Source organism: Tachysurus fulvidraco, chromosome 19 (assembly GCF_022655615.1).
Source record: "Tachysurus fulvidraco isolate hzauxx_2018 chromosome 19, HZAU_PFXX_2.0, whole genome shotgun sequence".
Classification (NCBI taxonomy): domain Eukaryota; kingdom Metazoa; phylum Chordata; class Actinopteri; order Siluriformes; family Bagridae; genus Tachysurus; species Tachysurus fulvidraco.
The window spans coordinates 13,217,758-13,244,456 of NC_062536.1; the positions used below are offsets into that span (position 1 = coordinate 13,217,758).

General features: G+C 40.0%; 1 protein-coding gene across 3 annotated transcripts in view; it reads right to left on the reverse strand.

Moving 5' to 3' along the window:
* lmo3 (LIM domain only 3) overlaps nt 1–10,245 on the reverse strand; it is a 41,822-nt gene extending 31,577 nt beyond the window's left edge. The window contains exons 1-2 of one of the 3 annotated variants that reach the window (XM_027151920.2): nt 9,799–10,245; nt 3,591–3,804 (exon numbers count right to left, since the gene is read on the reverse strand). In XM_027151920.2, the coding sequence (XP_027007721.1) occupies nt 3,591–3,796 (206 nt within the window). In that variant the 5' untranslated portion in view covers nt 3,797–3,804; nt 9,799–10,245. Of the gene's footprint in view, nt 1–3,590; nt 3,805–5,668; nt 5,945–6,533; nt 6,962–9,798 lie in introns of those variants that run through there. The other 2 variants (XM_027151919.2, XM_027151918.2) reach the window with 2 other exon arrangements.
* Between the last annotated feature and the right edge of the window lie 16,454 nt (nt 10,246–26,699).

Sequence of the window (26,699 nt, forward strand, 5' to 3'; positions counted from 1 at the left end):
AGTCATGTCGACGACTTCTGTGAGTTTGCTTGCATTTACAATCTTAGTAAAACCACTGTAGAGGAAAATTGAAGTTGGATTTAAAAAAAATGAATGAATAGATAGATAAATAAATAAGTGGTCCCCCTGTGCTGTCTTTAAAATGGATGCCTGAAATTTACAGTTTTCCATTAACTGATGCCTAACAGCTTTTCCCCCCTGCTTGCATCCTGGCCTTGGCGGATTGCTTCCATGTCTGCGGCTACTCTCTGTGGGCTGCAGCAGTTTATTTCCGCCACCTTCCCAACTTAAATGTGTCGCTCCCTTTTTTGTCTGGGCTTTTTAACCTTATCGCACTTTGCTCTGAAATGCAAAAGCATTGGTGTAAACACAGTTATTGCTGTTATGCTTTATCATTAATAGAGACACCAGCACAGTATCAAAAGCAGTATTTTGGTGATAGGATGCTCTGACGACATATATCCATACTTTGAGCGTGGTAAAAGAATCAAGGCCGGTGTGACATCAAGTAATTAACCCCTAAATGTCTAAACGCTTCGTCGGATGATTTTGAATGCACAGTATCTGGAGCTGTAAACGCTTCCTGTTTCTTGTTTCTACTGAAACAGTCTTACTGTATATTTGCAAGATAATGAATAAAACACAACAGGGCACGATTGTTTTCCAATAAGAGCGCGTCTTGAGTGTTTATCTTTTACCTCAGCAACGTTTCCATTTTTTTCTAAATTAAAGAACAACGTAATCGTTTTTATTATTCATCACACCTTAAATGTAATGTTTGCGTCCGTGAGACAAGCTAGTTTTTGTTATGGGTTCCGTTATAAGAGCCGACAACAGTCGCTTTTCCCCTTGCTTAAGGTAAAACAAAACGATTCTGCAAAACTCTTCAGAAATCTTCACCATGTCGATGAAAGTCATTTTTATTTCTTTTTATTTGCTATATAACAAAACCTATTATTACCATTTTATCATTCCATTACATAGAGCCGTACAAGTCCCTGTGAAGGAACTGTTACTATAAAAATGATCAAGTTTTACAACTTATTAACAGAAACCTGTGATTTTAATTACACTGCCAAATCTGCTGCTATAGTAAAGTAATAACATTCTGACCAACTGAAAATATACAGTAAACATCCAATTTGGAAAACAAACCGTTTTATGTGTACTTATTTAATTGAGCTTTGCGTGAGTTGTGAAAGGGATTATTTCTCAGCTGGTGGGACCACATTGCTCTTGGCCGCTCATGGTTGTAGACCCCTGAAGAATTCTATTAACCCTGGTTATGTCAGCCTTAATAACATGCCACACTGCTAAACAGGACTGGATTGATTCTGCGAGATGGGGGTTGGGTGGCCATGTATAATAAATCCAAGCATAATTCACTTTTAAATAGAAAGCTGAAATAGAACAAGTAGAGAGAGAGAGAGAGAGAGAGAGAGAGAGAGAGAGAGAGAGAGAGAGAGAGAGAGAGAGAGAGAGAGAGAGAGAGAGAGCTGGGTGAAGGGAATCAAGTCTCTCTTTATCTCTGTGACCAACTGCAGTGCGAACCTAAGAAAATAAATAAGGGAATGATCAGGTGTCGAGAGGTAGTGCTTTTGTAAGAGTGGCCACTGATTATCTCAGAAATGGAGAGCGTTTTTTTTTTTTTTGTTAGTGGGGCTGTGAACGTGATGTGAGGAGCCAGGCGTCGGCCGTGTTTGCCGTTCAGTAAAAGCCAGTGAGCAGATGCCGAGCAGCAGGGACGGACAGAAAAGTCGCCTGATAGCTACAGTGAAATCAATTCAGTCACCTTGAACTTTTGATGATGAAGAAGAAAAAGAAGAAGCAAGCAAGCAGCGCCTATATCCTCCCAAATGCTGACCAGAATAAAAAGATCTCAGGCAATTACTGAATAATAATAAAAAAGAAAAAAATAAATAAATAAATAAAAAACGCAACTGTGCTACACAAGCACACAGAGAATAAAGTTCACTTTTTAATCCATCACTTTTAACATAAACCGCTTTGTGTCTTTCATCTACTAAAATGTTTTACCGAAGGACTAGGCTTTTATATTCTATCAAAGAAAAAAAAATGCCATCATCCATTTCTCAAATTTATTTTTCTCTTCCTGAGCTGTTGTTTTAAGGCATACAGGCATGTTGTCATGAATGGAGATACGCTTTAGGAGGATGCAGCCAACGAGGCTTACTGCAGGAAAGTAATCTGAGCATAGCCTCAGCCCTCTGGCCATCTCATCTCTGCAAAAGTCTCTTCGTCTGTGTCATGCCTAATGGAGACTCTCATCCCTTCTGCACAAATTAAATGAACTGTGCCTTTGCAGAGTAGCGACTCGATGTAGCAGCTCCGAATACGTTGGGAAACAACCGTCCTGAAGTGGCGCAGTGAGCTTAAATAGACACGTGCTTTTTAACAGCTGCATTACGAGTAACTAGAGCTAGTCCCTGCAATGGAGCCTTCTTGCCCCAACTCTTGCTGAAAAGTTAGCCGGTGAAATAAGTGACCTGATATAATAAGTATAAAACTGAACACTCATATGTATCGTCACCCCCTTGGTCTTGCTTCTAGTACAATGACATCATCATCTTCACAACTATGGTCAATAACAATACTGATGTGATGTCATACCAGACAACAAGCCTACAGAGAATTTATTCTACTATTATTAGTGAAAATGAATGGCACTGTACTGGACTATTGTTTTATTTTCAGTGTGTCTCCCCTCATTTTTGTAGTGTACACTCTTAATGAAACGCTTTACCTTCTTTTTTTTTAAATTTATAAACACATGCAATTTATATCCATGTAAACAGCTTCAAACTTGTAAAAAGGTTAATTACCTATCCCAAACTGTCTCAGTGGAACCAAAACTGGGCCAGCATCAGTGCAATTACTGGACCACCTCAGTGTGCACACAGCTAAGCTCAAGCTATAATGAAAAGTGTGCAAACAAGTGAAAAGCATGTCAGTCAAGAGTGGTACAATAGTGTGTAGAGAAAAGTAGTGATTGCTAGACTGGACACTTAGCCTTCTTTCAGTGAGAGAAAAATGAGCAGGATCTGGGGTGGTCTTAAACTCAATGCTCCACTCTCTATTCCAGCACACTAATTGGATCCAACAAGTGAATTCCTTCAAACCCTAGCAGTTTATTGGCTCATAAAGATCTGTCTTTTTCGATTAAGAGAACACCATATGTAAAGGCACAGGAGAATACTCAGAATCTCAATGTGGAGAGTAATCAAGGCTTTTAGGTATTTGCTTTAACACTGTGTTTAGAAAAAGAACCAAGAAGGCCGCTTTTGTGTGTGGTCAATGCAGCCGTGAGGACCAGTGTGGCTTTGAAAGAGAATTCAATCATCAATTAAGTAAAAACCTCAAGTCCCACTACACAAGATAATGTCTTGATCCATGTAGACCTTTTTTTTTTGTTTATGGCCTATATACAAATCAAAATATAAACGTTTTTATTTTAATTTTAGATATATACATATAAGCCAGAAGCATTAGCCCCAAAGATGCTACTCCTATCTAGTAACCAGTTTGGACAGATGCTACTCGTTGTTTTAAGGTTTGGTAGTGGGTCTTACCGGAGGTAGTCCCGCCGGCAGAGGATAAGGTTGGCCTTGGTATACAGCGTGGAGCCCACCTCGCCAAGGCGGCAGTCACAGCATGCACACTTTAGGCAGTCCTCGTGCCAGTATTTGTCCAAGGCCTTCAGCAGATAGCGGTCCTTGATCTTCCGGTTGCAGCCGGCACAGCCTTTTGGCTTGGTGTCCGGCTGGACGGAAAGCATTTGTATACCTGCCAAGCAGAATAAGATCAGACCGGAGAATTTTAGAACATGTTAATTACTCGTACAGTAGGTAGCTGACGCAAACAATAAATTGGACAGTGCACCTTTTTTAAACCATGGCAACCAATGATCCAAAAATACCTAACCACACTATTCCTTATAACTTGATTAAATTTGGTATGCAAACACTAATCTAACAAAAAATATATACAACAGCTGCACAGTTCTTCCCATCTCTTGCTCGCTTTTCTCCTTTCTCTCTCATTCTTTCCTCTCTCTCTCTCTCACTCACCATAGGAGGGGCCAGGAAAATCTTTGCCCCCAGTGCAGCCATTGTGTAACCCCTATTTAGGCTGTGAAAGGGCTTTGTTGGGTAGAGAGGCTACAATGCAGGCTCATGCAGACGGCCTGTAATTAGTATTCTCCTTCCATACAGCCGAGAGTGAGCACTACCCGGCGCCTGCACTCCTGGTTCCCCTTTTGTCCTGTTCTAATAGTTTTTGTCCTCCATTAGAAGCGTGCCTGATTCGTGCCTGTTGTGTCGACACCGGGACAATCTGCCCCCCCCCCCCCCAACTCACCTTGTACATCTTGCTAACCTAAGAGTAAACATGCATGGAGAAAGACAAGATTTGGTGTTAGTAAACTTTAAATGGGGGGGGGGCTTTTTGTTTGATGCTCCTACTTTCTGGACACAAAAGGCACATGGGGTTTGTGCAGATCGACAGTTGTTCGCTGTAGAGCATTGCAATTAAAAGCATTGAACAACATACAATCAAACACACAAATACTAGTGAAAACCCTGGTGACCTTTATGTACTTTGTATTGCAAATAGTGGAAAGTTTGAAGACAAAAAAAAAAAACATGTCAAGAGCGTAAAAGTGCATTCATTCATTCATTCTTTTTTTTTTGGTATTTAATGCAAACAAAACGGTATCAAATCGAGGAACAGAAACACGAGTTCTAAAAACTAGAGAAAAGAAGCTGTGGACGAACTGCCAAACTGTGGGTGCTATTGAACGAACCCTATTTTGCTGCTCTGTTTAAACTGTTGACCTTTTAATCTGACCGGATGCGCCGGCGTGAGGCGCGCGCGCTGATTACCGCCTCCATTCCCCATCAGCGGCGCTCATCCGCACCACTTCACACCTCAGTCATTACCAAGAACAGCAAAAGTTTACAGTTTCCGTTCACCAAAGGGTCCGCAACCAAACTGCATCGAATGCATGTCAGGCTTTTCCACCCTCTGCTGATCTCCATGAACCGAATCAACCTGTAAGATTAACCGAAAGCTTCGCGTTTTCACGTTAAAGATTAAAACTCATTCCAGCTGAAATGTATAGTAACAGAGTGACGTTTTTTTTGTTTTTGTTTTTTACAGAATAATGCTGCCACTGTTCTTGTAATGAAATACTAGCGCGGGACCGTCTGCTTGAGTCAGAGCGCGAGCGCGGAGCAGCTGCGCGAGCCGCCGGTGCTGACATTTCACCCGCTTATCAGTTTAATTACTGTTGCCATGGCAGCCAAGCGCTCGGAAAAGGCCAATAACATCGGATGCTGTTACAGGGAGCCCAATTTTCGATGCACGACCACCAAACGGAAGCGCAGTTAAACTCGGAAACCGTAAAAAAAAACAAAAAAAAACCCCAGCCGGAATCACGACACACGCACGGAACAGAATTGTAAAGGGAACGAATTACAACACTGGGTAAATTAAGGCATAAAGACCTAACGCAGATCAGAAAACGGTGTGTCGGATTAAACTACACGGTTCGGTCACAACCCGAATAACGTTAGGGATTTTACGCAGCCGTTCACGCGCATAATCAGACTCTCAGGTTAAAAAGCAAATGCACGCGCTGAGACCTTACCGAAACTTTTCTCCCTTTTCTGCATTTGTCGACCCGCACCGGCGCCTGGAATCACCACCATGCGACGACAGGGTTTCCCCTTCTCCGTGAAGTGAGCAGCTGGATGGGGGGCGGCTCGCTTTTGTTACAGCTAACAATCCTGTTTCGCCTCGCGAGAAAGAGGGGAAAAAAAGGAAACGCGAAAAACGGCAAACAAAGACACGCACAGGGGGTTTGGGGAAAAAAGCGGCTCGAGCTCAGCGCCGTCCGTCAGCGCTCGGCTATGAAATTAAACCTACTAACAGCAGCAGCAGGAGCAGCAGCAGCAGCAGCCGTGGAGGAGGCGAGAGAACATAATGACAGTGGACGACAAAGGCGCACTCTCTTCACTTCACCCCTCCGCGTGCCGTCATCCCTACATCGTACAGTATGGCGCGGGTCGGGGTGCGCGCGCACGAGCTGCTACAGAACACCGAACAGCTCGCGCTGCTTAATGATTTTTATTTATTTATTTTTTCCAGAATGACAGCTTCCTTTAATATGTTTACACATTTTGACAAAAAAAACAAACAAAAAAAAAACCCGCCACTTTGTGTAAGAAAAAAAACAACAAAAAAATGAAGAATCAAAACTAGAATTGAAAATTCTCCATGCCCCATTTCTAATGTACAACTAATCATGTGTTGCGATGTTTATGCTTATCATATATATGTATATATACACATAATACCAGGGTTACATTCGTGTCGCTCTAAACAGAGTTAATGAAACCAAGCGTGCAGCACGTGCGTCTTTATTTCAGCACTTTAATGCTCAGTACTGCTGTGCGAGCTCAAAAACGTGTATAAAACCCGTTCAGGACTAATCTCAACAGCAAGGCACTCACCTTTTTGTCCAACTTATGCAGAACAGTGAACTTCAGTAGCTATACAGGCTGCACTGGGACACACTTCCTCTCTATATTCCTCAAAGCAAGAAAATCAAAAGTTCACGAAACAGACCTCGAGCTGCAGATCACGGTTATCTTCCGCTCGGATATAACGAGGTCCTTGCGGATCGCGCAAACACACAGTTAAAAAAAAATCTACAGGTGTTTTCGACTGAGTGAGCACGGATTAAGCATAGCGGAAAGCACGGAACAACTTGCTCAACAGCGAATGAGACTCAAGGAATAGCGGATCCTGGTTTTTATGATCTCGAGAAGCCAATCCCTCACCGGTAAGACAACTAGACGAAGAGAAAAACAGGTCGTTAGCTTAATAAGAGACAGCCGGAGTGACGGCGCGCGCTCCCTAGAGAAACTTTGCGCTCTGTTCACTGACTGACGCGCGTGCACGCGAGCTCTGCTTTCACTGCTACAGTTCCTCTTCCTATATTGCGTGCAAGCAATTTACATGCTGTAGTGTGATATCTTTTTTTGCACCACAGATCATATTGCAGTCAATGTGACCTACGATCATTAACTGCTGTCAGAGCAGGAACTTCCAGGAACACGTACACATTATGGGCTTCCTTATAGGCAGTGGAAATTTATTATTTCAAGTTATGGAGACCTTCAAGTGGAGACATCACCCTTTAACCTGTGGAACGTCGGGTACTGAAAGTGTCAGAAACTAGTCTAAGATGTAACCCTTACACCATGCACTCTCAGTAATAAGGGGACCAATGTGTACTGTTCCTTCTCTTGAGTGGGTACACCATTTGTACCTTTAGAATATATCTTTTACTCGAGAAGGTGCCTCTGGTGTAGTTTTAATGATCAATTAAAATGTAAAATAACCATACATTATCAGTGGTCCCTGTGGATCCAATTATGTACTTTAAATTATTTTTAAATGTACACTTTTCATATTTCTAGGTGAAAAAGGCATACTAAAGGTTGGGGTTACAACATAGAAGAGCTGTAGACATATTTATCAAACAGTTTTAGTGTAACTGAGCAAACATTTCCATGTCTCAATGCATCAGGGAGAAAGAATTTTTCAGTAACCACGCATGCCTTAATCTAACCACTTAAAGCATTTCAACTCCACCCACACTAGCCTTAGAGGTCAGACTGCCAGTGTGTATGGTGTGTATAGGCAGTTTGCATAATAGCATTGCAGCAAATGATTGGGTCAGTATCTTTATTCTCATGTCTCAGTTGTAGCACACACTACTGCAGTAATTACTGCTTTTTTTCACTGAGTCGAGTGCCGGTGTTGTCGTGTATAGGCTTATATCTTTCCTCTGATCCCCTGTGCAAAGTAACTCTACTTATTCCTCACCCATTGGTTACACCTGCACACTCTAATTAGCGCCTATTGATGCCCAGGTTGCCAAGGAGAATGATGCATAAGGCCTCCTGTTCCCTCCCTTCATAGTGTACACATGCGCGCCCGCGCACACACACAATTAGCTTTTTTTTGCTGTTGACAATGCGCTAAAACTTTTCTCAGTCTCAGTGTGAAATCCCTCAATAAGATAGCAGGGAGAAATGCAAAAAGAAAAGAAGTGGGAGAGATGGTGTCAGACTTGGTGTATTCGATTGTTAGCATTGCGGCCTCTTGCCAATCACTGTGCCTAAAATGCAGCAGTAATGAGATGGGTCATAAAAATGCTCCTCACCACCATTATGACTGATGAGATGCATTAAAGCTGACAGGGTATATGACCTGCCAGTAATTAGGTTTTTGTCATGGATTGAATTATTTCAGAGCAGAGCTATCTGCGTAATCATGCCATTTGTGTGTAAAGGAGAAAGAGAGAGGGGGAATGGGAAAGGAGGTATGGGGGCTTTAACCTCTTCATCCTTTTTTTATACCCCCGCTTCCATTTTATATAGTGTGTTATCATGTCAATTACTCACCAAAGATATCTGAATTATTGGGAGTGATGAGCTAGAAAGAGTGCCATTGTTAGACTATGCAGAGTAAGAGTGCACACTGTGAGTAAAACACTAAAGTCTACAATGGGTGAAGTGATTCTACAAGGGAGTATACACTGTAACCCACATCAATCTTTATCACATTATTTATCAGACATTATTACAATAACACAGAAGGCTTCCACATACAGTTTTGTGCTTTGATCATCCTGATGAATATCAATGATTCATTTCTGTATGGGTTTCAATGAATCGTAACATCCACACATACAGATGCAGAGTCCCTTATTGTTTATATTCAATACTACATGAATGTCGAAGAACATATTTTGGGTTCTTCAAAATGCTTCAATACTGAGATTCTCAAAGTATAGCTGACTCTCAAGTTTCTATTGCCAAGTTCTGAACAATTTGTGCTGTAAAACAGTTATGCATCCTGTGATCATGTTGATCTGTGCTGTATACATCACACACATTCAAAGCACAAGATGCACAAGTGGATAAATCAAATCAACTGCAACACTGATCCAGTTGATACCTCCCCGATATCATCATTGGATGTTCCTCGGTACATCTTTAATCAACATTATCTAACAAATACAAATAACTTTAGTTGATCTAATATGCTGTTCAATCAAATCTATTTTTAATCGTCACAACAATATAAACGACAATATTCAGCATATAACGATGTAATAAGGCTGTTCGTGTTGAGTATCTCTCTCTCTCTCTCTCTCTCTCTCTCTCTCTCTCTCTCTCTCTCTCTCTCTCTCTCTCTCTCTCTCTCTCTCTCTTCCCAAACACACTGATTACACAGCCGGTAGGAGGATGTTATCACTCCATCCAAACACTCACTCTATCCACTCAACAACACTCCATGCAAAAGGACACAAAGTGTGAAGATCCCTGCTGAAACCAAACGGCACGAGAACTCGGAGCTTAACGACAGCGGTGTAAATCTTTTTTTTTTTTTTCGGAAGGGCAAGCAGAGCTATTTCCGGAGCCAGCAGATACGTTTCAGAGCATAAACATCCTTTCAGTAGCATGCATTTTCACGGAATCCCCGCTCGAGCAGCAGCGAACACCGCACGCAGTTGCGCACTTGCAATATTTTTCAAATTGAAATAGAAAACAATGACACTCGTAGCATTTCGACATCTCCGAACACGCCCCTTTTGCTTCCAGAGCTACACATACATACAAGTATATATGCACACATTACACACAGATACACAGTGACGTTACTACTCGTGCGTCCGCGCGCCCTTAGGAAAGCGTACCGTACCGAGGGAAAGTTGCCGCGTGCGTGTGACGAGCTCCTGCGCTTCGGATCAAACTCCTTTCCCCGGCTCGCTCTCTGGATGTCTCTCGATCTCAAAGCCCCCCTCTGTCGTCCTCCATGCGAGAAAAAAGGTTCGTATCTTCCGTTGGCAGCAAGGCAAGACCGACCAGAGCGCGCTTCCTTTCTCTCCCTTCTTTCTTCCCTCGCTCCCTCCCCTCCTCTTCTATTTAAGCACCTCCAGCAGGTCCCCAGTTAGCAGCGCTCTCCGGCTCATCCAAGGAGCTGACAAGCCCGGTTAGGGAGAGGCAGCGCATGTTGCTCTAATGGACCTCATTAAGCTCTACTTACAGATGTTCTCTTAACATAATTGATCTGCAGCGAGTTGAGAGGACGGCGGCCTATTCCCCAGCCCCCAATTATGGCCCGGTAATTAGATCCCCAACCTCCAGCTCTCCGTATTCACCCTTCTAACATTCCGAAATATCAAAGTATCTCTTTCTCTCAAAGCAAACCCTCCTGCCTCCCCCCTTCATCATCATCACCACCACCACCACCACCTCCTCCTCACCTCCGTGTATCCTCCTCCTCCTCCTCCCACTGCCTCCCCTTCCAAAGACTCCATTCCTCTGACAGTATTGACAGTCAGATCTGCTAACCTTTGTAGTGAAGCCAAACTTAGTAGTGCACTCACTCCAATTGACAGAGCTTAGTCTTCTTTTTCTCCCTGTCTCCCTCCATCTCTCGTTTTTCTCCTTCTATCGTTCTCTTTCACTCACTTTCTTCTTCCCTCTGAAAAACCCTGGGAAAGTGCGAAGACTGATGCGTGAGATGTAGGCCTACAGAAAAGGCAGAAAGGGATAAAAGGAGGCCAAGAGGAAGGAGAGAGAAAAAAGAGAGAGTTTTACTTTTGATTAAAGGTGGTAATGATAACTTCTGTCAGGGGAGGGTCTTTTTTTGTAATGCCATTTCATCTTTTAATGATTCCTCTGATGGCAACTTTGAGGGTGGATGCAAAAAGAGAGGCGGGTGGTGTGAACGGTGTGAAGTGATAGCGGAGCGTTTAAAATGCCAATCAGAGCCTCTCACATTACCCGTCTAATTAGCAGCATGCTAAAACCTGGAGCACTTAAGGGAATTGCAATGTTACACTTTTTTCACTTAAAAGGCGAGACAGCTTCGTCACATAGAAGCACTGCAGATGCACTTGATGCCAATCATAACTAGACAGGGTTTTTTTTTCCTGGAGCACAGGTTTGTGCACAATTTTTGCATTTCAAACCTGACATATACACACACAACATATCTGACTGTAAGCAGTCAACATTCAAAAACAGAAAACCCTACATCTTAACATCTGTTTGGAGTATGTGGAAGCTGGAGATTGAAGAACAGCAACGCAAATTGACTTTAATTACATCTATGTTTAAATCATTCAATATACACACAGTATAATGTACCTTGTATACACGCAGTATAATGTTAAAAGAACAATATAATGATATCCAAAGCACATAGGATATGTGTAAATATCATGGACATGAATTTCAACCTGTTTACCGGAAAGATGTTTATAACGGAAGCCTTAGGGCAATTTCATTAATAAGCATAAATAAAATATCAATCAGATGAAATTTAAAATTCCAATCATTGCACACTAAAATTACAAACAAAGTCAAAGGCAAATGTTCTTGTGTAGTTTTGAACATTGGGTAATACATAAAATAACTCCATTTGCTTAATTACAGCCTTACAGCTTAATTATTATTATTTTTCGTATCCGTATATAATGCCAAATATATACCACAATAATGTGTCGATCATCAGTAATGCATGACCATTTTTTTTATTGGAAATTCTCTAAAATTCTTAATAAAGTTTGATTTTCATTTTCAAATAAGACATAAAATATAAGAGAACATGCATCTGTAAGAATATAATCATGATTCACTATTCCAACCTTTTCAAATAAACTATGCTGTCATGACACTAATCAGAGTGTAAATGAAAAATCTCTGTCTGTAAAAACATTTCCATTTCTGAGCTAATGTCTCCAGCCCTGAATGTGACTAAACTTGTTTTACAGAAGCCACACTGGTCATTCAGCCGTTTTTTTAATCTTTGAGTGGTTCTGCTACACTTTTCCCCCCAAGTTATTGGTTAGGTGCATGCAAGAAAACACTTTGGTAACCACCAAAAGATGACCACTACTGTAAATTAGTGATAAAGAAAAAAAAATGGAGTACTTATTTAACTGAGGCTCAAATGTGCCAATGCAAAGACAGTGTAGTGAAAATTGTGAGGTGCATGCATAAAATTCCACTTGCCAAGAGACTCTGGGTGTTAGTATCCAGGTGTGATGCCATGTGTTGTTTTATTGTGTTGATTTATATCCCTCTCCTGCTGACTGAGGCCCTCTGCTGAGGCTCACTGGCATTTAAAAAAAGCCACAGGAGCCTGGCCCGTATTCCAATCATAACATATGTTGTACTTTTAATATCTGCAAGCGAAGGCTTCCACAACTGATCTTTACCCTAACACTGAGACTATACACACTATTCCCTCTTCCTGACTTTTCTGTCCTCCCAGAAGACACACGGGTACAACTGTGGCTTTGCTCTAATGACGAGCAGAACCTCTCCTCAGAGAGACATTTAATAATTGCTTCACGTAGATGACCCTCAAGTAGGGGCAAGGGATGCGTAGCTTTTAATGCTATCCTTTTCTAACAGTTTGTCTCTCTCTCTCTCTCTCTCTCTCTCTCTCTCTCTCTCTCTCTCTCTCTCTCTCTCTCTCCCCACCCCACTGACCAAATTTAGCTTTTGGCAGAAAGGCGACTACTGCGAGTTACGGAGACTGTCTTTGACAAAGTCTGAAGGATCACCTTTAGTAATGGGTCTAAAGGGAGCCTTTTGGATTTAAAGAATATCCAGAGCACAGGAAATTGGGTCCTGCTATTACACCAGGAGGAATCGATGGAGATTACTTAATTCAGCTGGCAATTCATTTGTTCAGAACAAGCAAAGGCTAGTCCAAGTGTGAGAATATCTTAGCAGAATGGGGTAGTAAAGAAATGTTAGTGTATACCCTTAGACAAATGGGCCATCAAAACCAGGATATGTTAAAGTTTTGGGAAAAGTTACAAATTATATTGCAGATAATCATAATTGCCCATAGACCATGCTAAAACAATTCTATTCTATTATGTGACAATTAATCTTAACCTTCACTGTAATATAACCTTCTTTGTACCTAAGGGACAATAAGATACAGAGGGGTTATTCTGGGATGCCAGAATTCACCCACTGAACCCTATGGAGGCATAGTGGACCTATCACTGAATCGCCAAGTAAGGAGGGTACACAGAGATAATCTCCTCTGTCCTCCTTCTAGCAGGTTCCATCTGTGTTGCTTTAGCGATTAGTAGTGACTAGAGGTCTTCACGGGTCCACTTAGATCCGAAAACCCGAGGTCCGACCTGAGACCCGAACGGGTTCGGGTCTAAAACTTTCACGTGTGCCTCAGACACGGGTCGGGTATAATAATAGCGGCATCGGGTCTCGGGTAATTTAAAATTAATATGTTTTTACCGAATGGACCCGAGAAGACCCGAACTACAGTATCTCGTGTGTGTGCATCAACTCGAGTCCTTTTCCAACCTCTCCTCTTTTTGCCAAGACTGCTTGCGACATCATGTTGCTGGCGGTAAGCTAATTTTCCTTCAAACAGGCCTGTCAATCAATTTTGAATCCACTCTGTAGCGGTTACTTTAGTGTAGAGTTATGTAACATTCGGGTACAGTCGGGTTAAAAAAAAAATTGCCGTCAGCTCGGACGGCAAATTTTTTCGAGTTTGTCTCGGTTCGGGATTATGCATGTCATGTTCGAGTAAAAAGTGATTCGGGTCAATCCGGGTTCGGTACATTTCTTTAGACCCGAGAAAACCTCTAGTAGTGACTATCTTGTACAAGCTAGCATAAAGGATAGTAACATCTTATCCTATGCGTTTCTAAACATATCTCCCATATTGAGTATATCTAATCGTATCAGCTTGCCCGGTTACCATTAAATATGAGTCAGGAACATATGGGTCACATACACCTCATTAAATTGACAGTGATGAAATATTTGTCATTTACTTTGAAGAGCAAGATTATTGCCCACTCTGAAACTGATTAGGTTCATCACATCATATCTGCTTTTATCAGTGACCTACATAAGAGATTTGACTCAGCAGTGATCAAACTCCTGTTAAATTATGCCAGCACTGAGGCTATGTCTCTGAACCATATAGGCTAATCATACATTCTATAATTTTGATCTTGTTCATGATCAGTAAGAATTTTTTGGTAAACTTGCCAACTGGAAATCTTTGATTCGCAGTAACTCATCACCTTGACATGTACTACTTGAGCCAATGAAAACAGAAAGATTACACAGGTATGAAAGTGGGCAGTTAGCACTCTGCTATGATGTTTGTTTAGTTGTCTTCTGTAGCTTGAAAAGGCACTAGGATAATCACCTATAATGGAACCTGTTGTTGCTTAGCCACAAATAACCGTGCTACATGACCTGTGCTGAGGTCTATTTTGAAATTTATTGGACGGTGAACATATTTGTGCTCACTGACTTTGAATTTTTTTGCTCATATGATACATTACACTCAGATGTTGTATTGCATAGTGGATACCCTAGCAATACATTACCAATTCACCTGTGAGCATTGACGCTCTCCCTTCAATATGAAGATTTTGACCCCTCTGTAAGGCAGCTGATTAACACCTCACTCCTGGCAGTGGGGCACCTGGACCATCATATGAATCGGCTCTCAGCTCATTTGGTGTACGGAATCTGCTGTGTAGAGCAGGGACATGCCATGAATCTTCTTCCAAAGAGAGCCTAGATTGTAAGTTGTAGGTTTTGGAATCAAAAGGTCAGCATGGGCAACTGGAATGTCTGTATACCACACTGTTATTCCATGTATTTTCTTGAATCCATAGAGCAGGTTCTAGGCAATACCACCACAACTATAGGTTATCACAGAGCACATCTCAAAATGAACAACACCAGTCATTCATCTGCAAATATGTTAGATAGTTAAAACTGATGACAGGGATACAGAGAGATGTCGTGTAGTAATGTATAAGATGTAGGTCAAACTATGCAGCCACAGGACCAGCACACATCTGATGATCTATGTCACTCATGTTCATGCTTCCATTACTTAAGAAGACAGATGATGTCTATGGATTACATTACAAAGGCAGGCAGTTAAATTCAAAGTTTTGCCCTTTTTACACTCCCAAGCAACACAGGTGTTTTCAAGATGCATGCAGGTGCTTTCTATCCCCTGATGGCCACTAGCACCAGGACACTGCTGTTTGGATGACTAACTCCTGTGTGGCAACACCAAGAAGCAGGCCATCTGGAACACATCCACCCTCCTCACATACATTATTATGCTTGGATTCAGAGTGAATTGAGAACAGCTCCCTTATGCGAAAACAGGTCAGGCAGTTCATCAGAATGAGAACGCTAGCCACTCCATTACCTGAGGCTGCTATTTGCAATATCAGTGGTGTTAGGACATGATGGTAGCTGCATCAATTCTCTGATTACTGCTAGAACACTGGACATTGAAAGAGTGGGTTATCAGCCTGTGACTAGTCCCTCAAACACCACAGACTGAAATGTGTCCTTGTCTCAATGAAAGAAGCCAAAGGATTAGAGAGATAATCACTACAGTGTCCTCCTTTACAGGTTGGAGAGCAGGGTGGTGTGACAGGGATACAGGGCACATATGGCCTGGTCCTTGCCAGGTTCTCAGATGTTGCCACACATTCTGTTGTACTCCGCCAACATTGTGACATTATATCAATTATTAGGACTGCACAAGGTTGAAATTGTGTGCACATCTACAGGAGTGGCGTCTACACTCTGAGAGGTTATCCCAGATTTGGCAAATATTTAGTGTAGTGTAGGTGGACCTTTTTAACAGTGTTAAACCAACATATTGCCGTGTGTGTTTTTCCTTATGGTTCTGGCCAGCCTGTTTGTGGATATCCAAACCGTTATCAATAGAGGGTCTGAACTCCCAGCCCTTACTTTGACATTTGTTTGTTCTCTGGATTGTCCATGTTTAACATGGGCTCCCAATGGTGCAAGTGCTGTGATCATATCTGTGCACCTTTTAGTACAATCCCAAGCTGTGTTCTGTTCCTCATGACATTGTTGGTATTTGTTATCCAGGTCTTTCATACCACCTATAGGAAGAGATACATAAAATATTTTTATGAACCTTGGATAATCACCAGGGTTTCATATCAATCAGAATTTGCACTGGCTCGGTGATGACAGTATATATGGCAAGTATTGCATTATACATGACTGTTAAATGGCATGTACAATGACATCTAAGATCTAAGTCAGCATATGCAGGTGATATCAAGGTGTATATCTAGTGTTATGCAATAAATATAGCTAGTATGGCTTATACATTTTTAATTCATAGATTTAGGGCATTTTTGAGTAAAAGTCTCATTCAGTATACCTTTAAGCTTTGAAACAAATTGACATGAGGCTCTGGGCTGATCTAAAGTTTCAGAGCTTACAGTTATGCACATTTCTCCAATAAATCATCCATCACAATAGACATATAGTGTCAATGAACTTACCCTTCAGAATTGAGGGGTAGACACACACACACACACACACACACACACACACACACACACACACACACACACACACACACACACACACACACACATACAGATGTTTAAAACCAGCAAGAAGATGAACCTTGAATATTATCACTCCCAGTCTTTAATGATAACCTTAAGCAATGCAATGTGATACTGGCAACTGCTACAAAATATCAATCGATTATATCCAGCATGCTTTCCTTGAGTAGTTCAGCTGAAATTACTTGTGCGCTCAGAAGTGAGCATTTCGAATAGTGCGCTGTATACCTACCTCCCTGGCAATCAATCAGCCTTAATCCAAAACCAATTTACTCCGCCTGAAAAGGAAAATATCTTTTAATCTCTAACAGACAATCCCTGATTGCAGTGCAGAGCATCAGTTGACAGTAAAATTGAACTGTGCTTGCAATGGAACCCTCTGCTTATGTGCCACATAAAAAGGTCCTTGATTTAACATTATCATTTTAGCAAACAGCCTGAGCTTGAATGTCTGTATGACCTGTGGATCAATCTTCGATATTCCCTGAAGCTCAAAAACCCATTCCACAATCAAATCATATCGTTTAGCAGTAAAATTTCACGTTCATATATGCAACACATTAATTTAATTGAATTAAATTCTGTCATGTATGTGAATCTTGTGCAGTGAATATGCTGAAAGGCTTATTGCATAAGTACTGTATATGAAATGCATATGCTTGCTGTAAAATGAGAGGTTTTGGAAGTGTCATATTTACAGTGGATTTTCTATCTTGAAACTCTATTTCATGTAAGAAGCCATATCCTGCAAGGTGCAATTTTTTTCCACCTCAGTGCTCATCTGAATACCAATCAATAATCATTTGTGATTTCAGACAGAACCGTCAGTGCAAAATGAGCAGCCATCCAGTAAATTCCCTGTCAAAATCCACATCCAATTAGCGAAACATTTTGTGTACAACATATGATAGGAAAGGGAAGCCTTCTATTTTGTCTTGCTTGCTACATAACAGCCCTAGATATAAAACTGAAATTCCTTAATGATTATTTTCAACTATCACCAAGTTAACAGTTGATCAGAAAGCACAGGTACATTTGACACAACCAAAAAAAAAACAGGACCAAACAGTTTTAAAAGCAATAGGCAAGTGATGCTCATAGAAATCAAAGCAATTGTAATGACTGAGGCCGAAATCTCAGATTTTTATGTTTAACCATGTTTACACTGGTTGATTTAAATTTATGCTTTACCATAAACTGTTGAATTTCTTGTAACCACAACAAGACATTATGAATGTCACAATAATGGATCCTTACTCTCATTCTGAGTTGTTACAAGAGACTTTGCATCCTACCATTTATGATCATAATGGAAACCCCATGGGAAAAGGAAGTGCAATGCAATCACCGTCCTGCTAATCATGTGCACAGGGCTCCCACATAGTGAATACATTTCCGACTTCATTATACATTACTATATCCTCTCACAGTCACCTAGTACTGGGCATTACCTGGCTTTTTGTTTGCATACATTTTATCTCCTGGAGAGATGTAGAATTGATGTGAAGTACAAATCATAAGTAGGTACCTGCATTTTCATACCTTGCAAAACAACATAATTACAAAGTACCTAAAACAGATAAAAGGTTTAGATCCCTTCCCCTTAATTGGTCTTAACCAGTTTTTAGTTTTTAGCAAAGTTATGTATTATCCCCACCGCATCCATTGGATTGCACCATAGACAACCTACCAGGAATATCACCGTGGTATAGCCTCCAAAACCCGTGTGATGGAGGAGTATGTGCAAGACACAAAACAATGGAGTACATCTGTCCTTCCCATTTCTCACCAGCTGTTGGTCTCTTCTTTGTGGAGAAGATGGTTATATGACTTTGACCCTTGGCATTGTTTCTGTTAAAAGCCATTAATCCATTGTCATTATTGTCATCAGGTATCTCTTCCAGAGCAGTATGAATAACTGGTTATGCCTTATGGATTGTCCAATACCCTCACTGTAAGCACTGCATTGAACTGAAAATGCAGAGTTTCTATATTATTTTCTTTAGTTTAATTAAACTAATTTAATTAATTAGTTTACATTGATAACATTCTCATATTATCTTTCTCAGAACATCTAACATTAACATCATACCTCCTTAAGAATCCATTCTATCTTAAACTAGTTTAAAAAACCACAGGGGTTAAAATGACATGATCAAATGACTGCATTACAAGAATTACAGCATTTAGCAGACACCCACATCCAATGATATACATTCATCTCATTTATACAGCTGAGTAACTGATGGATACGGGCTTTGTTCAGGGGACAGGAGAGGCAGCTAAGTAAGCTTGCGATTCAACCTCACAACCTTCCAAACACTAGGCAACACTCAGCTACCACTGGATTCTCAGAAAGCAGAAAGCTGTTTTTGCATTTACAAAGAGTTGACTGAAGGCTTTAACCACCAACCACACAACGACACTGACATAACACTGGCAGGATTTATATGTTGTATAAGTTGTCATGACAGAACTTCAAACTCCTACAAGCATAGATGAGGACAAGGTCGGTCAATCAAATCTAACCTTTTTTTTCTTCTTCTAGAATTTGGTATCTAAACTAGCTAAAATGGACTACAGAGACAAGATAGAGCCTACACTGTTTTTGGGAACATTGTTTGAGTGCTCACAGAAAAGACTCACACACTACACAATTTTCATCTTGAGAGATCTCTGCCAAAGCACCTGATCCCCAGTTTTTCTCACAAAAATAAATGTGTAAGCTATCTAAGCAATTTTCTGCACCCCTTGCTTGTTTTGATTCCTTTTTCTAGTCCTTACAACCATATGGCTATGACAAATAATTTTTAATAGAAACATTATTATTGTGCTTCACCAGCCCATGTACAGTATAGAAAGATGATAAAATAGATTCTTGGATGTGCAGTGCATGATAGCAGATGAATTTGATTTCCTTTTGGACTGTCATCCACAGAGGTGTGAATATCAAACATGCTAAAAAATTAAAGCAGTGGTAGTACATGATTGGTTGCGGCAGGTTTGTGGCAAGACTAGTTGCAGAGGTGGCTTTTGCCCCTAAGTCTTATGCTTCAAGAGGATCGCCATCATTCCACTTTACAAGACACCTGTCATCTCCGATCTAAATTACTACCACCCTGTCATGCAGATATCCACTATCATTAAGTGTTGTGAACAGAAAGTCAAAACCCGTATCGCACCACTAACCATGCACACTTTGTCCTGGGAGACGAGAGGTCGTGTTAGTTCTGATCGATGAAGAGCCAACTTTTTCTACAAATTAAGTAGTTTTTTAACGTTGTTGTAGCTCTCAAATGATTACTTACAATAGTGATTTTTAATTTTTGCTTTTGACATTAAACAGACATATACAGTGTGTCTGAGACGTTGAAATGATTAATGATTTAAAAACACCTATGATCTATGATCCTGCTTGACATACCATGACAGAATTTCTTTTCTAATGTACATTAAACAGCATACAAAATTTATGTCATAGGACTCGGTTATTCATAAATGGAGATGGTTATATTTTGCAACGTCTGCATGTATTCATGTCACCAAAGAAATGAGTCATCACTGTCCCAATGTGTAGTAAGCCAGGGTCAATACCAGTGCTTAAACTCGTGTACATGATATACTGATTCATGATCTAAGGAGTCAGGGAGCAGATTGAGATGCACACAGAAGAATCCTCTAAACTCTAGTACGGTAGCCATGCTCAACTGATGAGAGACTGACATTAACATTAACATTATTACTTTTCAGGCATGAGAGATGAATTGAACTTCAATGCCAGAGATGATGTCTTGCTTCCTGCATGTTAAGGGTGGGTGATCTCCAGAATTATAGTGTGACCTCAGCTAACCAATTACTTCCCTACTCTCTAGAATATATACATACCAATCGAAACACACTGCAAGATCTTGTCACTTCCGCGCCCGCTGATATTATTTCTGCTGATAATTTCTACTTTTTGATTTGTGATCTCCATGCATACGCTCTTAGTTTATTAAGAGCTTAGCTTTAATAAATCAGTGCAACCATAGTTTCTTCATTTATTTATATTAAAACCTGCTTGCTTTGACATATATTACAGTTTATATTATGATTTCAAGTTGTTGCTAGAAGAAAGTAAATTAAAAAAAGTTTCATAAAATGAAGTCATTCTCCTCCTATCTAAGACGAAGGACGCCTCCTCTTTCATTAATACTATTAAACTTCAGCCTATTCTCATACTCATTGTTCAATAATTGACTCATACATACATGGATTGTGAGGTGCTTCGCATGTGATGAAGGTACAGACATGACACATTGGCTTCATTACAATATGGTTGAGAACAGAGTGACAATAATGTGTGAACAAAGAGCTCTACTTTGACCAGGAATACAACGAAAGGGGTTGGGTTAGGTTGACAAAGCACACAGAATGTTATGCAATAAATCATGGAGCATTTAGCACTAATTGAACACAGATAACCTTAATTGTCAATAAGGATTGTGAAGATGACAGATTCTCAGAAGAATAGGTTCATGATGCTGAAGGATATTCAACAGATAAAACTTAGAAAATAGATTTATTTATTATTATTATTATTATTATTATTATTATTATTATTATTATTATTATTATTATTATTATTATTATTATTATTATTATTATTATGTACCATCAAGGTAAGAGATTAGTAGAATTTTAAAAAATCAGCTGGAGTGTTTTTTTTTTAGATATTCTATACTCACTTGACTTAATAGTACACCATACTAGCAGTTCCATATGACAGCGTGCTTGAAGACTTACAACCTAATGCCAAGAACTAAGGCTGTGCTAACTGATGCAAATTGTACTACTTCTCCACAATCAATCTTTTGAGAACTTTCCATTATGAAAAAAGGGCAAGTGTTGAAGACAACAGTTAATTAGCAGGGTTAATTTAACACAAGCTTGTTCAACTGGAGCAACTCTGCTGTATGTATCAGCTGTTGTATTATATATATCTATATCTATATCTATCTATCTATCTATCTATCTATCTATCTATCTATCTATCTATCTATCTATCTATCTATCTATCTATCTATATATATACACACACACACACACACACACACACACACACACACACACACACACACACACACACACACACACACACACACACACACACTCAGCTGGAACTTTATTGTGGTCTACACTTAAATCAATTGAGAATAGAATATATATACAAAAGAAGCACTTCTGCTGAACTTTTTTAAATTCTACTAATGAATAAACCAGTTTCTTAAATTTTATCTTTTGAATTTCATTTAACATCTGGAACCTATAGGCCTTTATATAGGCTTTTCGGAATAAAGCAATATATAGTGACCAGATTAAGGGAATGTGCCAGACATGCACACTAACAATGACCTGTTGTTGAATATACAATTAAAAGATCAGTATTAAGTAGGCTAACGAAGTATAACAGTTATCATTCATTCATTCAATCATTTATTCATTTTCTACCGCTTATCCGAACTACCTCGGGTCACGGGGAGCCTGTATCTATCTCAGGCGTCATCGGGCATCAAGGCAGGATACACCCTGGATGGAGTGCCAACCCAACCCAGGGCACACACACACTCTCATTCACTCACACACTCACACACTACGGACAATTTTCCAGAGATGCCAATCAACCTACCATGCATGTCTTTAGACCAGGGAAGGAAACCGGAGTACCCGGAGGAAACCCCTGAGGCACGGGGAGAACATGCAAACTCCACACACGCAATGCGGAGGTGGGAGTCGAACCCCCAACCCTGGAGGTGTGAGGCAAACGATGACAGAAACCATAAAAATACAGAACTATAAAGAAAATGTTATTTTTTTACATACACAGTGAGCAATTACCTCTCATAATTAATTGTAGTTAGACTGTATTTTTATTTACTTGCCTGTAGTCAATTTCAAGCTGAAGAAATATGCATTGTGCTGGTGTTACACTGTGACTATGTTGTTGTATGCATAATAATGTAGTAAACTATGCAGTTAATATGATTGTCCATTGAGAATTCATGGTATGCAAGGAACAGTTTCAGACTCATCTCTTGTGTTTGGTTCCTCATTAGCATGTTAGCATCCGTGCAGTTGAAGAAGCGCAAGGAGTCATGTCAGCTTATAATGAGAACTAGCCATGTTAAGGTGACATGCTTGTTATCTAATGCCCCCATGTCTTGAAGAAGTCTTGAAGAAGGGACAAGCAAGACTCACATGTTGTGAACTTTACCAACCAGACAGGTGGAGGGCAGCAAATAGATAAGCGAATGAATAAACATTATGAACAAGTGAATTGTTAATCATTTGTGGTGTCTCATGTCACAACCTCTTGCATTCCTGTGCAAAACTGCAAATTAGGCGTAAGGTTCATGCACCTTAGAGCTTCAAAGACACTCGAGATACAATTCAAAGAAAAAAGCGAAGAAAACACGGGGAGAAAAAATAGAGGTGATAGACATATAAAAATGTGAATCCTTACATCTCACCCCTGCCTTTATACCCCCACCACCATCCCACCCACCCCTATTTTGTGTAGAAGCGACAGAGTCTGCTCATTCATGTTTTAATTGGCTGCTCACTTTGCTTGTTAGGTCCCAGTGGAATAGTTAGCTAATCCTCCTGTGATGATCACATCAGATTGTGTTCTCAGAGGACCAGGGACACCAGGCACCAGATTCTCACATCACACCCTATTGTACCCTCGGTTGTGTCGAATCAGATGCCATCTCCACAGTAACCAAACTTAAACACAAAAGTAGGATACACATTTTCCTGAATTATGCAAAAAAAAAAAAAAAAAAAGAAGAAATGCGTACCCCCACTTTTTTGGGCAGCTTCAAAATCACTCTGATTTTCACTCTGAAGCTCTGCACCTTTAGTGTCAGAAAACATCTGAATTTTAAGTTGGCTTAGGAAGGTGGAAGCAACAATGTGCCAAAGTAGGAAACAGTGTACTGAGATTTCTAGGTTCTGTTAGAAGATCGTACAAAGTCTACACACGGCCCATTATTTTGAAATGTGAGACTTTGTCTTATTCACATACTTCTCAGAAATAATAGGTAGCGGTGGTAATGAAAAGTTGTGTCTGAAGAGTCAGAATTTTTACACTCAACATCCACTTTATTAGGAACACCTGCTCATCCATGCAATTGTCCAGTTATCCAATCATGTAGCTATGGTTAATGTTTACATCAAACTTTAGAATGGGAGTAATGTGACCTCACTGAATTTTGACTCATGACATAGTTGTTGATAACAGATGGACTGGTTTGAATCTAATGAGCAGCAGTTCTGAGGGTGGAAACACATGGTGAATAATATTGGTTGGAGAAGAATGGCCAGATTAGTTTGAGCAGACTGTAAAGCTACCATAAGTCAAATAAGCACTCATTACAGCCAGGATGAGCAGACAAACATTTCAAAAAATACAGTATATAAAACTTTGAGGTGGATGGGCAACAACAGTGAAAGACAGTATCAGGTTCCATTCCTGTCAGAAATCTGAGGCTACAGTGGCCACATGCGTACTAAAACTGGACATTTGAAGATTGGGAGAACAAGTGACACAGCCTTCCTGTAAGCTCAAGCTAGTACAGTCATTCACCTCTGACCACCTCTGATCCCATCACTGAGATCACATATTTCCTCATTCTGCTGTTTGATTTGAACATGCACTGATGCGCTTTACCTGTACCTGCATGATTTTATGCATTTCATTGCTGACATAGGATTGCCTTATGGGTTGACTGCAGAGCATGAATCAGCAGGTGTAACTGCATTCCTATTAAACTGGCCATAAAGTGCATATATGTAAGTGATTAGAGTCTCTGTGCGAAGATGAACACATCGTCGGCAAAGTGCTTATGAAAAAAAAAATTCCCATTTCGTTTTGGCTCAGATAAACGGTTTTGAAATTGGAGCAGGACTTATACCATTGACTGCATTACTGAATCTGCCAGGCCATGTTATTACATCACTCTCTCATTGTCTGACCTCAGACTGCAGATATAGAGAAAAGTATAGGCAGAAATATAGTAGGCAAAAAAAAAAAAAACCCACACACATACCCATGTTTAATATCACAACCTCACACAAAGTAATATAGTAGAGGATGAATAAACTTTTTTTCTTTCAATGCAAAATGAAAGCTACTGTTATTATTTAAGACATACACGTGACAAAAAACAAAAAAAAACAAATTTAACCATAAAAGACCTTGCTAATCGTTTTATTTTGGGGCTGTCATCTATGGAAGCCATTTTGATGTTCTCTGTGCCTCAGCACTCTTATGGCTCAGATAAGTGATATTCTCAAAAGCACTCAAGTCATCAGTGAGGGGGAAAAAAGACGTCTGTGATCAGTGAGAGACCGACTTGGAAAACAAGTCAAAAGCTGCTGTGAGTGCCTCATAAACAACACACTCAGTGAAATATTGAACGTGTGACAAGGACCCACTGAGTATATGTACAAGGCTCGTGATGCTTGTCACAACAGTCATATTTTTTCTGTCAGAACATAGGACTAATCAGCCTAGGTACACATTCGTGAAAAGTTTTTGTATGTCGCACTGGATAAGGGCGTCTGCCAAATGCCATATATGTAAACGTAAATGTCTAAATCAGGTAGAATGAATTTAAATGAATCAAGGATGCTTGCAATACTTGAAACTGATGTATTGACCTGCAGGTCTGAGAGCAAAGGCAAATAGACTTGACATAAATGGCAACTCATTAATTCTTAATGCAAGCGCATATTACTGAATTAAAATCATTTGGGCCTGGGCCAAGCCGTAATTTTGGACACATAACAAATGACCTCGCTGCTGAAATAAAACTTCCATTTTGTTCAGTGTTATTAAAAGTACGTACTATAAATAAAACTTACGCATTTCCTTTCTTAATAGTACATTTAGAGAGGGTTGACTTGCTCTTTAAAAGGTCCTGTCTATGATTTCATGTATAAGACATACTATAAGCCCCATGAGAGAGTGACTCATAATAAAGAGAGATTTCTTTAAACTGGGTTTCACTACAGTCTTCCATGGAGTTAAATAAATTGTCTCATCTCTTTTAGGAATCCCTGAAACTGGCATTAAGTTGTTAACAAGAAAAGCTATATTTCTCTGTATTTTGAATGACAGAAATGATAATAGTATATAATGACCATTTTTAATCTATCTATACCTTATACAGTAGTCCATCACAAAATGGTCCAAAAGGCAAATGACGACTTTTTACGACTCGAGCTACTGAAACAGGAGAAGAAAGAATGTTCACCGTACTTTCAGTGCTTAGATCTCAATTAAAATCATGTATGCAAAACACCAAGCCACCAACTCATGAAGCAAGAAATTCAAGTCTTAATTTACAAATTCTGTTGTCACACTGGAGACCTGGCAACCCCAAATTTCTGGCAAAATACCATATTGGTGACTTTCAATTAATTTTTTTCATGTAACATTTATTTTAGTTGAAAAGCACTTAATTAGGTTTTCTTTTGTTCACTGAATGTGAACACAAACTTTTGATCATTGCGCTTGGTGTAAAACAGAGAATAAAATATTTTAATGTGAAAAATAAATAGCATTTCACTCGGAGTAAAATTGGTTAGGTGCATGCATGTCAGTGGTGTGTATGTGTGTGTCTGTGTGATCAGTGACACCACTGTGTAATAATTTTCTTCTTTTTTGCTGTGGTTATAGTGTTGTTTCCTTGTGGCATTCTCTCACACATGCCTTCTCCATACACAATGAATATACCACTGAAGCTACACATGTGAAGGCAATTCTCAACTCCAAAATAGAGGTAGCCTCCAAATAATTGCTTCAAACAAATGAGCTGTTGAAGGTCCATTAGGCCAGCGTCTTGCTTGGCTAATAGTGTTCAGTGATATGAAGGATTGCTGGAAGGGATCCCGCCATTGAACAGATGGGGCCATCCTCTCCCAGCTGTAAATGAGAATTCGGTATAGATCCTAAGACTTCACCTTTACCTGAGCTTTTCCTCACAAAAGATGCCTTTCTGGTTTATGTCACGCTTCACAAAATGTAAACATCCTCTGTTCGGTACAATTGGTTGTAACTGCACATGGGCACACATCGACGTACCTGCAATTACACAGGTGCAAGAAGAAATGCTTCAAA